Source organism: Mugil cephalus, chromosome 8 (genome assembly GCF_022458985.1).
Source record: "Mugil cephalus isolate CIBA_MC_2020 chromosome 8, CIBA_Mcephalus_1.1, whole genome shotgun sequence".
Taxonomy (NCBI): Eukaryota; Metazoa; Chordata; class Actinopteri; order Mugiliformes; family Mugilidae; genus Mugil; species Mugil cephalus.
In genome coordinates this window covers 7,320,689-7,334,106 of record NC_061777.1, presented here as the reverse complement: position 1 = coordinate 7,334,106, position 13,418 = coordinate 7,320,689, and the positions used below count along the sequence as shown (strand labels likewise).

The 13,418-nt window shown below is 40.5% G+C and overlaps 1 protein-coding gene across 2 annotated transcripts; it reads left to right on the top strand.

Moving 5' to 3' along the window:
* Positions 1-2,820: 2,820 nt before the first annotated feature.
* paip1 (poly(A) binding protein interacting protein 1) lies at positions 2,821-12,223 on the top strand. Of its 2 annotated transcripts, XM_047592689.1 has the most exons (12): positions 2,821-3,245; positions 4,643-4,794; positions 4,917-5,114; positions 5,277-5,389; positions 5,461-5,572; positions 5,710-5,835; positions 5,929-6,029; positions 6,210-6,327; positions 6,441-6,495; positions 7,628-7,706; positions 9,519-9,631; positions 11,161-12,223. In XM_047592689.1, exons 1-11 carry the CDS (start codon positions 3,047-3,049, stop codon positions 9,607-9,609), a joined length of 1,344 nt encoding a protein of 447 aa, XP_047448645.1. In that variant the 5' UTR covers positions 2,821-3,046; the 3' UTR covers positions 9,610-9,631; positions 11,161-12,223. The 2 variants fall into 2 exon arrangements, with proteins under 2 accessions (XP_047448645.1, XP_047448644.1); XM_047592688.1 differs by lacking the exon at positions 11,161-12,223 and having other exon boundaries at positions 9,519-10,661.
* Positions 12,224-13,418: the final 1,195 nt, after the last annotated feature.

Here is a 13,418-nt window from a genome sequence, read left to right as displayed (position 1 = left end):
TAGAGCACCTGCTGATAGCGCCGGCGAACGATACAAAAAACGGTCGCGTTGATCTGCATCGCAGCCTCGGGAGAGGATCTGAACGTGTCTGAATGAGTTGGAGGCGGGTGAAAGAGATATGACCTGTGTCTGACCACCCACTTCCCTCAGCAATCATCTACAAACACACTAATCAATGACAGCTGCCGTGATGCCAGATCAAAAGACCGCAGGAAGGAACATAAACGCCACAAGCTTCCGGGCCTCATGTTCTCTTATCCTGCCTTTAAGAACATCTATCTCTGGACAGGCAAGGAAAAAAATGGGAGAAGAGAGGCAGCGTCGCTGGGTGCGAGGCGGTTGTGGATGTCTTCATTCCCAAATTCATCCCTGTGGTTGGCCTGTGAATTCAGATCGGAAGGAATGAAAACAACAACAAACACGCTGTGAGCTATCCGGAGCCCAGGGAAGAATTTGTATAACGCGATGGTCCTTTAATAGCTGTTTACAGAATCACTGTGACAAGTGATTAATACTGAGGAAGGTCGGAGTGCATTCCACCACGATAGTCGGGGGGCCAATAGCAACATATGGAGTGCTGTTACATGTTCATCTCTGCACCACATGCAGGACTGTCTATTACGTTCTCAAGTAACTGTGCAGCGTGGTGTAAAGTTTGCAACCCCGAGGCTGAGTTTACAAAAACTGTTAATGGTTATTTAAGAAGAACGATTAGGAGGTTCAGCTTAGGATACAATTCCGAATGTGTTTAGATTTTTATTTTAATTTACTAACACTCCTTATTAAAGTGAGCACACACCAGTGTTAATTAAAGCTACACCAAGTACAACCTAGATGGCTTTACCCTCCTTGATTTGTCTTTACTGTCCCGTAAACGTGCAGAAAATGATGCAGACAATAAATAACTGGGGATACGTGATGTGTACCACCGACCCCAACCTCTCCATGCACCCACCCTCTCCCACACACGCGCACCAATCCCACTCATTTGTCATCTTCTGCATTCCCGAGACTTGCGAATGTTTGAACTCCCTCCAAGACACTGGCATGAAGGGAAAAAAAAAAAAAAAAAAAAAAACGGCAATAACACAAAATAGGTGCAGCAATCTTTTATCAGAGTGGGTCTCTGCATTTCTGGCACGGGAATTCTCTGTGGCATAATGTGATCCAGCTTTGGGAAACAAGTGGAAAATGACTGGAGGCCAAAACAACTAATGAATACTTACACTGAGATGTCTGGTGCAACACATGTTTGTAGTGGGCAGCTACTGAGTGAGCTTGAGGAGGGAGGAGGGGGTTGCGCCGGTAAAGAATCTTTTCTGGGATGGATAAATACATGTTTAAAAACAACCTTCGGTGCTAAGGTGAATAGTTTATACCAACATGATGACCAATGGGAGGTCCATCGTGCTGCAGACAGCCACTGCCTCAACCCACAAACAGAGGCGGTAGCAGCGTTGCCGACATGGAGGTCATGTCCTCAGTATTTATTCAAGGAATTCAGTAGTTTCAACTAACTAAACGCGCGTTTACATACAAAGACAATTTTCACACAAACTTTTTGAGGCATTTTTCTCTAAATGATTCTGCGACGGAAAGTAGAAAACTATACTAACTAGATGTCAACTACACGTGAAATACATTGTGCAGTATTCTTAATGTGGTGGGCTCCTCGAAAAAGCATTTGTGAGGTTGTTAATAAAAGAGTGCGTGTACTTCCCTTTCTCACGATTGTGTTTTTCCCTCTATGAATGAACCTACATTACACACGGAAGACGGGACTCCGTTTACAGCAGCAGAGTCAGGTTAGTCTCATTTTGTTTCCAGACAACATTCTACAACGTCATTACATGTTTCTGTAAGGTTGTTATAATACAAAATAATAATTAGATTTAATTAAAATTTGCGTAGTTTTTGTTTCTGCTGAGGGAGCAGTCGGGGAGAAAATACATCTTATATTTAATAATGCATATGAAACAAAATGGGGAATTTGAAGAATATGCTTGTTTTTTAAATTACTGGAAATTCTGCATTTATTGTTTTTATATTAATTACCCGTCAGGCATAACATTATGACCACCTCCCTAATGTTGTGTAGGTCTCCCTCGTGTGGACATGGGTCTTCTGGGTGTGTCCTGTGGTGTCTGGAAACAGACCTTTGGGTCCTATGACTGGAGGGGCCTCTATGATGGATCATTCCACAGACACTTGGTTTAGTTTGGGATGTAGTGAATTTGGAGGCCAGATCAACACCATGTGCTGTTGTTGTTTTTTTCGTTTTATGTTTTTGTGAGTTGTTCCCAAACAACACTTATTTGCGTGTGTGTGTGTCTGCGTCAGGCTGGTGATGGCTGTTGTCACCAAGGAGTGCCATTGCTCTGGGGTGGGGATGCTTGGTCTGGTCTATGTGGGAAGTACATGTCTAAGTAAAAAATGGAAAAATGCCTGGTTAACTGTACATAGTACGCAGACACATTTTTTGCACTGTTGGCACCATTTTGCACAGACATGCATGTTAATGTAGTCTGGTATATATTACCAGTCTTCCATTTGTACTCGCTCTTACTGCTGTTATTACTTAAGTTAATTTTGCTGTTATGTTATGTTGATGCCTGTGTATGTTTCTATTCTATTCTATTCTTCTCCTGTCAGTGGTTTCGAAGTTGTAACTCATTAGTATATATTTCAGACTTTAGCCACTGATGAGACGATGTTATTAGTCGCGGGCCATTCATAGCTGTAGTTCCACTCCATGCCACCGGAGGGCGCCATTTTTTTTTCTTACACCCAACATTAGCATGGATATTCAGTGACAGCAGTTTGTTGTTAAAGGAAGTAGCCCCAAAAAGTTAGTACCGCTGCACACAGCTCTGGCCGATCGAGAAAACATGAAAGAGAGATAGGACGTGTTTTTACTGCGATATACACAACAAATAAACAATCGCGGCCTCGCAGACGTCAAGTAAAGCGACTGGTGCGGGCGAACAAGCATATCCGCGTCCTTCTCCGATGCAGTTTTGAGAGTCGAGGCTGACAACGAGGAGCCATGAACGAGAATTTTGACCGAGCTCCCGGAGGAGGGAGAACCCGCAACCTTGCCCCAGACGTCGGGCTCATGGGTGTTTCCTGGGACGGGGAAAACAGGAGCACGCACTTCAACCAGAGGGAACCGCTGAGGCAGCCGCGTACATCCCCGCCTTTCCCCGAGAACAACAGCAGCACGGCTAACGACATGACTGGTGGAGGTAAGGAGGGGGGGAGGAAGGTAGGGTGAAGAGGTAGGAAGGTAAGGAGGGGGAAGGTGCGTAGGTAAATAAGGAGGGAAGTGGGGAGGTAAGGGGATAAGGAGGGGGGTAAGGGGGAGATAGGGAGGGAGGTGAGGGGTAAGTAGGGGGGTAGGACTGAGGGAAGGATGTAAGAAGGGAGGTAGGACTGAGGGGAGGGAGGGGACGTCAACAACAGCTGAACCCAGCTAGCTAGCCACTTTCAGATTCGATTTCACGTGAATATCACGAACATTTTCAACGAGGGTCGAAAACTGAATCTGAAACTTAAAATGTCCCCACGTGTAAGTGAATGTCACCCACGAGACTTTGCGCTGCTCTCCCTCCGACCTGCTATAAATCTGGATTAGCCATTAGCAGACTAGCTGCTACACACCGCTAACGGAGCTAACCTTAGCATTTGGCCGTTGCTATGCGCTTTGGTTTGGTTTGTTATTTGATGTGAGCTTACGCAGCATCTAAATAAAGATCCCACTCGGATGTCACACAGCTGGAGGGTCTTGTGCCCCAGCCGAGGACGTGTTGTCAGGCTACATTTAAAGCTAACCTAACGTTATGCTAAGTTAGTAACGTGGGGCAATGGGGAAGTACTTTCTCTTATAAGTCTGATCTGAAAAGGGAAGTGGAGTAGCACCGTGCCAAAAACACGTGATTACACGAGTATGAACCTCTTTTACGACCTGTTATTAACTGTATGGATGTAATACGTCTCAAAAAAAAGCTCATCAACACACCAGTCATCACTGTCTGAACAGATGCATATGGGTATATGCGTCTTGCATACGTATTTCCCCCAATTCCTCCATTAGATCGTCATGCACTGCTTCCAGCTGCCACTGCAGTGTGACCTTAAACATTAACTTTATGATTTAGAGACTGGCAGTGTGCATTGTTTTACCTGGAATATTTAGTAGAGACCGACCATCCAGACCTGGGTCTTTTGGCCCAAGGTTAGAACAGCCACTGCACTTTTTAACAAATTACTTGCATTACTGAGTGCCACGCTGCAATATCACACCTGCATGAAAGTTTAAGTATTCGCGACAGCACTTTATTGGGTTCTGTGCAAGTTTAACATTAACTGCTCGTGTTGATTATTTGCACTTTAGACACACTGCAATAAAGTCCTGTGTAATATTGCAGGAGTTAGAAATGTCCTTTCATCCTTCAAACTATGAACCTGCAGTTTATTTTTAGGCAATTGCACATGCTTTGTTTTGCTTCCATACATGCTTGCACTCTGATTCAAAATAGCCCCCCAAATATAAATGAACATGTAAACAAATATAGACTTCAGAAATCCCCCTATCCCGTGGTGTCACACATAGCAAAGCCTCAAAACACCTCTCTTCTTCCAGACTCTCGAAGACAAATCAAACCGCAACAAAGTGCAAATGCCAACAATGTGTCCACCTCCAGAGGCTGTAATGATGTGGATTCTTTGGTGAAGGGATCAACTCTTTCAGCAAGTGCTCCAGAGTTTGTGCCCACTGGAATGAACTCGTATGAAGTAAGATTCTCTGCATTTATTCTACTTTTTTTTGACAGTTTTATTCAGGAAATGTAAAAAGTAAATATATACAACAATGTATTTTACATGTTTTTATTGTATTTTTTTTTTTCCTTATATAGGAACCAGCTTATTATGATGAGAGTGGAATCTATTACAGCGAGTCAACATTGGCTGATATGGTCACAGAGTTCCTTGACCACCTGAGTTCCTCCCCGGGAGCCTTCGAGTTGGATGTTGACTACATATCTGGCATGCTCAATTCCATGGTCACGACCGAAGAGTCGCTGAAGGAGCTGGTGGAACTGATTTTCACACAGGTAGACTCGCATTCAGTCCTCATTTTTGCTTATTTTATTGAATAAATATTGAAAAAATAAGTAAACCAAACTGTCTAAACACATTATATTACTCAAATATGTGTAAATCCTCTCACTAGTATAAGGTGACCTTCTGATTATTCAGCGTTCTTTTCATTGCAGTCTACTGCCATGCCAAACTTCTCTTACACTGGCGCCAGGCTTTGCAACCACTTGTCCCATCACCTCAGTATCAGCCCACCGAGCGGCAACTTTCGTCAGCTTCTCCTTCAAAGGTAATTTTCTTTCTGTTTCCCTGAAATTTGGTGTGTGTTCAAATTTATAAAAGCGACGTTTTCTGCTGTAGATGTCGAATAGAATATGAAAAAAAGGATGCTGCTGTTCGAGGAGACCCAGAGACCCAGAAGAAATTTCACTCCTTCGTGCTGTTTTTAGGAGAACTCTATCTGAATCTGGAGGTAAGAAGCTGCGCTCACTGCCGGGTGTCCTAATGTATATAATGTACAGGTCATTGTCATTACACAATACACATGTTGTCATTTATATTCACACTAGGACACTTGAGTATCATGTTGTTTTTTTGGTTTTCATTTAGATTAAGAGTGTAAAAGGGCCTCCAAATCGAGCAGACGTCCTCCTCAGTGCTCTGAATGAACTGATGAACAGTCTGTTCTCCGCCCCTGTGGATGCAAATCTCATCTGTGCTGTCAAACTTCTTAAGGTAATACAGCGTACAGAAATAAGTATATGATTCTAAAAAATGATTTATATAAAATGAGTTTATCTGAGAAGAAATTAAAATGTGCACTTACAGTTGACAGGATCGGTCCTGGATGACGCATGGAGTGGAAAACCACTCATGGACAAACTAATGCAAAGAATAGAAACTATTCTGCTGGATGCTAAATGCAGCAGGTATGTATATCAGTGTTTTTTGTGTTCAATTGTTCTTTTAAGCTTTAACTTTTGACGAAATAAATAATGAAACCTCAGGAACCTCTGCTTTAAAGCAATGAATTGACCGAAGAGCAGAATGGGTCAGAACTAAAGTCTGTGAGCATCCAGGGTTAAAGTTTCCGGGATATTTCTCCTCAGGGATGTAAGACAGATGCTTCTGAAGCTTCTGGAGCTGAGGTCCAGCGACTGGGGCAGAGTTGGCGGTGCAGCCGCAGCCAGCAACGCCACACCAGACAACGACCCCAACTACTTCATGGTGTGGTCTCATTTGTAGCAACTTCACATTTTCCTTTTATTTTATTTTTAATTCGACTTCATTTAAAAAACGTCTGTGCTTCTGTTTGTCATGATTTTGTTTTCTCCTCCAAGAATGAACCTACATTCTACACAGAAGATGGGACTCCATTTACAGCGGCAGATCCAGGTACGCTACAGCACACAAACTATATCAAGAGAGAAAATACTGAAAACAGCAAAAATATTATATTGTAAAGTGGATCCTATATAACTTTTAATACTGGTTGAATAATGTTGATCTATGTAAGAAGGTTGAACATATATTTGAACTCGTCACAGAGGTTATTCAGGCTTTGTTTTGAATAATCGACAGAGCTATTGATTCGACTGTGTCACTATTGTGGAGGCTGTGGTTTGTGGTATTGAATAGTGTTGTACCAGCACACGTTTCTATTATGTGAACACCCCCATTTTAGTCAGTGGCCTAGGCTAAATCACAGAAACACTTTAATCAACATGAACTGAACATTAAAACCTTCATGAAGATAAGATTAAGTGCAGGAGTGCACAAATTAATCACTGGTATTTTATCTGAATTAATTAGCTTAAACCATGCCATACGTTAGACAGAATTAAGCCTCTCCTTGATGTTTAGGTATTTATAATATTGCAAATAGTGTTGCCAGAGGTAGTTGCCGTACATAAACACAATTTAAGGGCCCTATCCTCGGATTAACAAGCGAGAGACTAGCTATGGTTGAACGAGCTGGAGAGTTATTGACAAGAGAAATCTGCGTTGGTGATGAAGCGGCCAGAGAAACAGAACATGATTTTAGGATTGTTTCGTTGTAGTTAAGTTGTAAAGCACGAATAAACGCTCCCACATCTCCACACAAAGCTGTTGAATGGCCAAATTTGATGTCAGCGCAACCAAAGGGCACCATTCATCTTTGTCTCTGCTCAGTTTATGTGTCACTGAGACAGTGTTGCAACCTGATTGCTCTACAACCCAAAGGTTAAAACCAAAATACACCCTGAACACAGCTCGATGAGAAAATCTAGACGTATGACATTTTATTTGCAGAAACATGCACCTCCACACAGTTAAGGTCATTAATGATCTTTAACACTGATGACCTTTGTCCGTCGTTTTAGAGGACACCTTTAAGCAGCCACGTATTGCAGTCATCTAGAAAGAAGCTACTTTGACTCACCTCATCCTTCCCTCTTCAGCCAGCTCACTTATATGCAGGTGAAAACCAGTCCACTGCCACTTTAAATGTAAATATATTCACGTTGGAGTCTCTCCGCTTTTACAGAATATGCTGAAAAATACCAAGAGATCCTGGACAGGCAGCACTATTTCCACGATATTGATGGAGAAAATGGAAATGAAGAGTAAGTACAGTATTGTAAATATAAAATGAGAGATATATAGTTAAATCACATTTCACAGTCAACTAGTTTGCTTGTTGATTTATTGTTTTTTTTGTTGACAATCAAAAACATAAGCACCAGGTTAACTGCATATTACGGTCTATAGTGAGTAGTAGGTATTTAGTGAAAGTTTGCAGGCTGCTGCAGACTGTTATGTTATACGTTATATAACTGTTTTATTGGGTGTTGTTTTGCCCTGAAAGATCATCTACAAACAATTCATACGCTGCCTGGCCAAAAAGAAAGTTGCCACCAAAACAAAAAAAGGTCACACACTCATATTTTGTTGAACTGCCTTCAGCTTTGATTACATTCACTGTGGCCTTGTTTCAGTAAGCTTCTGCAATGTCACAAGGTTTATTTCCATCCAGTGATCTTGTATTGAGGATGGGAGAGTCTGACCACTGCACAAAGCCTTCTCCTGCATATCCCAAAGATTCTCAGTGGGGTTCAGGTCTGGACTCTGTGGTGGTCAATCCATGTGTGAAAATGATGCCTCGTGCTCCCTGAACCACTCTTTCACAATTTGAGCCTGGTATTGTCATCATAGAATATACCCAAGTCATCAGCGAAGAAAGACTTAATTGATGGAGTAACTTGGTCATTCAGTATATTCAAGTAGTCAGCTGAGCTCATTTTTTGGGCTGATTATGGTGCTGAACCTGGACCTGAGCAACTGCAGCAACCCCAGATCATAGCAATGCCCCCACAGACTTGTGCAGTAGACACCAGGCATGATGGGGGCATCACTTCATCTGCCTCTCTTCTTACCCTGATGCCCCATCACCCTGGAACAGGGTCAGTCTGGACTGTCAGTCTGGATCACATGACCTTCTTCCATTGCAATCTTTATGCTCCCTAGCAAACTGAAGCCTTTTTTCCCAGTTAGCCTCACTGATTAGTGGTTGTCTTAAGGCTACACAGCTGTTCAGTCCCAGTCCCTCGAGTTCCCTTCGCTTTGTACATGTGGAAATGCTAGTCATTTCACTATTAAACACAGCCCTGAGTTCTACTGTAGTTTTTCCTCCACTTGATTTCACCAAACATTCATCGATCAGGATTTTCTTCCGACCACATTTCTTCCTCAAAGACGATGGTTCCCCACCATCCTTCCAGTTTTTAACAATGTGCTGGATAGTTCTTAACCCAGTTTTAGTCATTTCTGCCTCAGTGTCCTTAGATGTTTTCTGCTTGATGCATGCCAATGAGATATTTTCCACCACCATGGGACGTATCATGGTTGTTTAAGTAATGAAAAACTCCTTAATGCATCAGTTGAGGTTAAATAACTTGCTGCCAGCTGAAAGATAATCACACATGCAGTAATTATCCAACAGGAGGCTTGTACATAATTGCTTAGTTAAATCCAGGTGGCACCTTTTTTCTTGGCCAGTGTATTTGCAAATGTACCACAATATTACGCTTATTATATGTATAACTGATGATCAGATCATCCTTTTTTCATCCTCGACACTGCGCTGGCACCTCTTTGGTCATGTGACTGGGTAGTAACTTCACCTCTGGGCCCCACAGCTTGGCAAACGTGTCCGAGTGGCCCACAGTGCAACAGTATTGACCAGGGCCTCATATTCAGTTTAGTCAGCAGTTGGGTGTGAAAGAGGGCTTAACTCTGCCCCCCCCCTCCCTTCTCCATCAGAACTATGTGTGTCTGTGTGTTTTTGTGTGTCAATAACTATCACATATTTAAAAAGTTACACAAACCTTTTCAATATACCTGAAATAAACACCAAACTCACTGTGTTGCGTTCGCAGATATGACGACTTTGAGGACGAGATGGACCCAGAGATAGAAGAAGCTTTTGAGAGTTTTTGTTTAGAATCCGAGAGGAAACGACAACAATGACGCCACACGTCAGACCCTACAGGCACGTGCTGTCTCTTTCCCCCTCTTACCTTGTTAGACCGTCGAAACTAAGGAAACTAGCATCCGACAGGCTCCGTCTTTCATTTCTCTGCAAACAAGAATTTTTAACTAAACAAGCTGTTCATAGTTGCACTTCTGACACCGTTTTTTTTTTTTTTTTTAAAGTCAGCATTGGTTAGAATGGGGACAATCAATGGGATACCTGTCCAAAAATGTTGATGGCTTTTTTTTTTTTTTCCTCTTCATGGAAGTTTTCTATTTGTTCTTTTGAATATCTTCCAAAAATCCATTTACACCTGCAGGCGAAATGCCAAGAGGGAAATAGTGTGCTGTGGATTTTTTTGTGGATTATTATTATTATTACTTTTTTTGGAAAGGGGTATACAGTTAGTCAAGTGTGTGCATAATTTATTAAATACTAATGAATACCCCATGCATAATTTACAATCCAAAAAAAAAAATAAATAATACATATTCTTAGAGATGCATTATCTTACTGTGAAGTTCATGAGTCGGACGGTTGTTTCCTGCATACAGTACATGCATAGCCTTTATCTCCTCTCTTGTGACATCGTCTCCTTTGTCACTTTGCCAATATTAAACACTATATTTAAGGCTATTCACATGTTAATCTGGCTGCAGTTCACTTAAATGGTCAGAGACTCTGTGAAAAGCTGTGCATTGTAGAAAATGTGTTATAGCATTAGCAAAAAAAAAAAAGAAACAAAGTTAATTCGCAAACTGGGTAATTGATTTAGTCTGACATTTTTTTAACTCTACACAATATTTCTTTTAATGAAACTGGTTTAAAATTCAGAGAATGCAGTGGATCTAAAACCGAGTCTATTTCCTGACTGTATTTTCAAATACGTGCACATCTGGCAGGTGAGGGTGGCATGAAGGATGTGCTCTTATCCCGAGACTGGAAGACTGTTTACCAGCAATCCACAGAATGAGCAGACATGTTGTTTTATAGTTTGTAAATATTATTTATAGTTTTGTTTGCCTGCAATAAATTCTTTATAATGTGAGATTATGTTTGCTTTGATTTGTGTGTGACTCACAGAAGTTACTTAATAACGAGGCTAAAACACAAAAAAATCATTAGCTTATGATCAGAGCAACTTAATACAAGAAATACAGTTTGTAATACTTTATATAGGAAGTATATAGGCAGCTTTACAGTGCCTGTATACTTCCTAATGTACTTTTAAGTCAGGTGGAGTGAACAAAACATGCAAATCCCATTTTCTTATAATAATAACCTCCAGTGCAGTCTTTTTTTTTTTTTTTTTTTTTTTTTTTTTTAAAATGGCACAGATGTTCATTTAACAGTAGAAAGCAAATAGTAAATGAACCAATATAATTTAAAAGTAACCTGACCTGCTCTTGCTTCTCTACATATTTCATACAGCCAATGATTTGCAGGCTAGAAACATTCTCTGGACAAACTCTGCCATCGTCTGGTGACTTTGTGTCTGTGCTGCACCGTTCTGATAAATTACTTCACTCTTGTCTTTTTTCGCTCAGAGCTTTGATGGGGCACCGCCGTACTTTCTTACATCGTCTGCTGACACCAGGACAACAGTTCTGCAAATTTCAGAAATGCATATTGTATCTCGAGGATATAATATCCAGACCTGGGCAGTGAACTGGTGCATGAAACGATGAGGCTGATATTTAAATGACCCTGATATTTCTAACAGGCTTAGAAATGAGTATCTTCCTCAAACTGAATTAACTCTGCTTTACAGGTGATGACAACAGGCAATTTTGCAGAATATATTAAAACAACTGCACATTATCCATCACTTGTACGAAATTATCATTATTGTTACAGTTTATGACTAATGTTGTGAAAGTCAATCATCGTTCATTGTCAAGGAACTGCACCAGTTACACAGCGGGACACTTAAGATTCACAATGTTCTTTTACTAAAGGGTTAAACTGACTATTGTTGCACTGTAATAGAAATAACAGCAAACAGTGTCTTTTTTTTCTTTTTTTTTTTTACAATACTTTTACAGTCAGTGAATCAGGAAATACTTACACACATGGTTAAACCTGAGAGGAACTAAACTGTGAACTGACTGAAAGCCAGAGGTTTTCTTGCTTTCTGCCTTAGAGTTAAAATAAAGTCCACCCCTCCTACTGACAACTTTACGTATGAAGCATCATATAACTTAGAGAGGACGCAGACTTCTGCCCTTTCACTGGTTCATGGAGGAATCGTTTACACATCAGAAAGTTGTTATGTGTCTTAAGAAAGGCCGTGAAAATTCTTCGCGGTTGCTTCAGTTGAGAGGAAAATAATGAACGGTCACACAATGGCATTCTTTAAACCTCACTGACACGCCACAGATATTTTCCTCGCTTCAATGTAATTGCTGTTTTGTGCTTTGAAACTCTCTAGGCAAATGTGGATGCTTGAATTGTATAATGATTCTATGGTAATGGGATCGATACTTGAGTTTCAGTTTCTCTGTTGTACGACTGCGGTGAGGCAGCTTCACTGTGTTTGTCTAAATGCTTATAGTTGTAGTTTCTGAACACTTTGCCTGAAAAAAAGAATTTGCTTTCATCTGTTCTTAAGTGATAGTTTTGTGTTGTTTCTGAACAAAAACTTTTATTGTGATAATAACGTATTTGGTATTTATTTATAAACTTTGCCCAATTTTTGGACAGGATTTTAACTGATTAATAGTCAAAAAGGCAAATCATAAAAAAATTAATTCAGATTTAGATTGATGATGCATCCACCTTAATTATTAGTTAGTTTTAGGTCATTTCGGTTCTGATAAATGTAGCTAAATAAAAGATGCTAACGCTAAGAGCTTTACTGAGAAGTAACATTAGCCGTATAATAATGTAGCGTCCGACCTGATGTTAAAAGGATGACGAGGAGTGATCATAAATATTTTATTTACTTCTCTTTTCTTTGACTTTCGGGAGCCAAATATATCTCCGACTGCTTTTGGAATCTGTTGGTTCAGTCAGTCACACAACAGCTCTTCCCCTTTTTTTAAGTTAATTTTATAATTTAGATGCTATTAAAGCCTATGATTCAAACTAATGCTCCTAATCTCCATGTTCAAATGTCACTTTTTGCCACTCAGTGGCCGTAACCACGGAGACTTCACTTGTCACGTTCATACCCTCTATTTCTTGGTATCGGATCGATACCTAATCTAGAGATATCGTTCAGCACTAGAAGGTCAGATATTTACCTTTAAGTTCAGGGCAGGAAGGTTATTTTAGGGCTGGATGTGGCCTTTAAAAATCCACCTTTTCTCCATAAATAGTTAATCAACATCAAGATTCTTGTCTTTAACAGATAAAATCAAAGGTTTCCATACATTTGAGCCAAATACATAAACATATATATATGTGTGTGTATATATATATATATATATATATATATATACATATATATATAATACTTTATTCTAAGTATATGACGTGTCAGATCAGATTAGATCAGATTCAGGTAGCCTTCCATAAGCTTTTTATAATAGGTTGCAGGAATTTTGGGCGCATTCCTCCGAACAGAGCCAGCTTCTTCAGTTCTGCCCAGAAATCTTCTATCGGATTGATGTCAGTGCTTTGCTATGACCATTCCAAAACCCCGACTTTGTTGCGCTTAAGCCACTGTCCCACAGTTTTGGAATTACTGGAGTCATTGTCCATTTGGAAGATTCATTCGCCAAGATGTAACTTCCTGGCTGATGTCTTGACATGTTCCTTGAAAGTATCCGTAGGATCTTTCATCCTTATGATCTTTCATCCT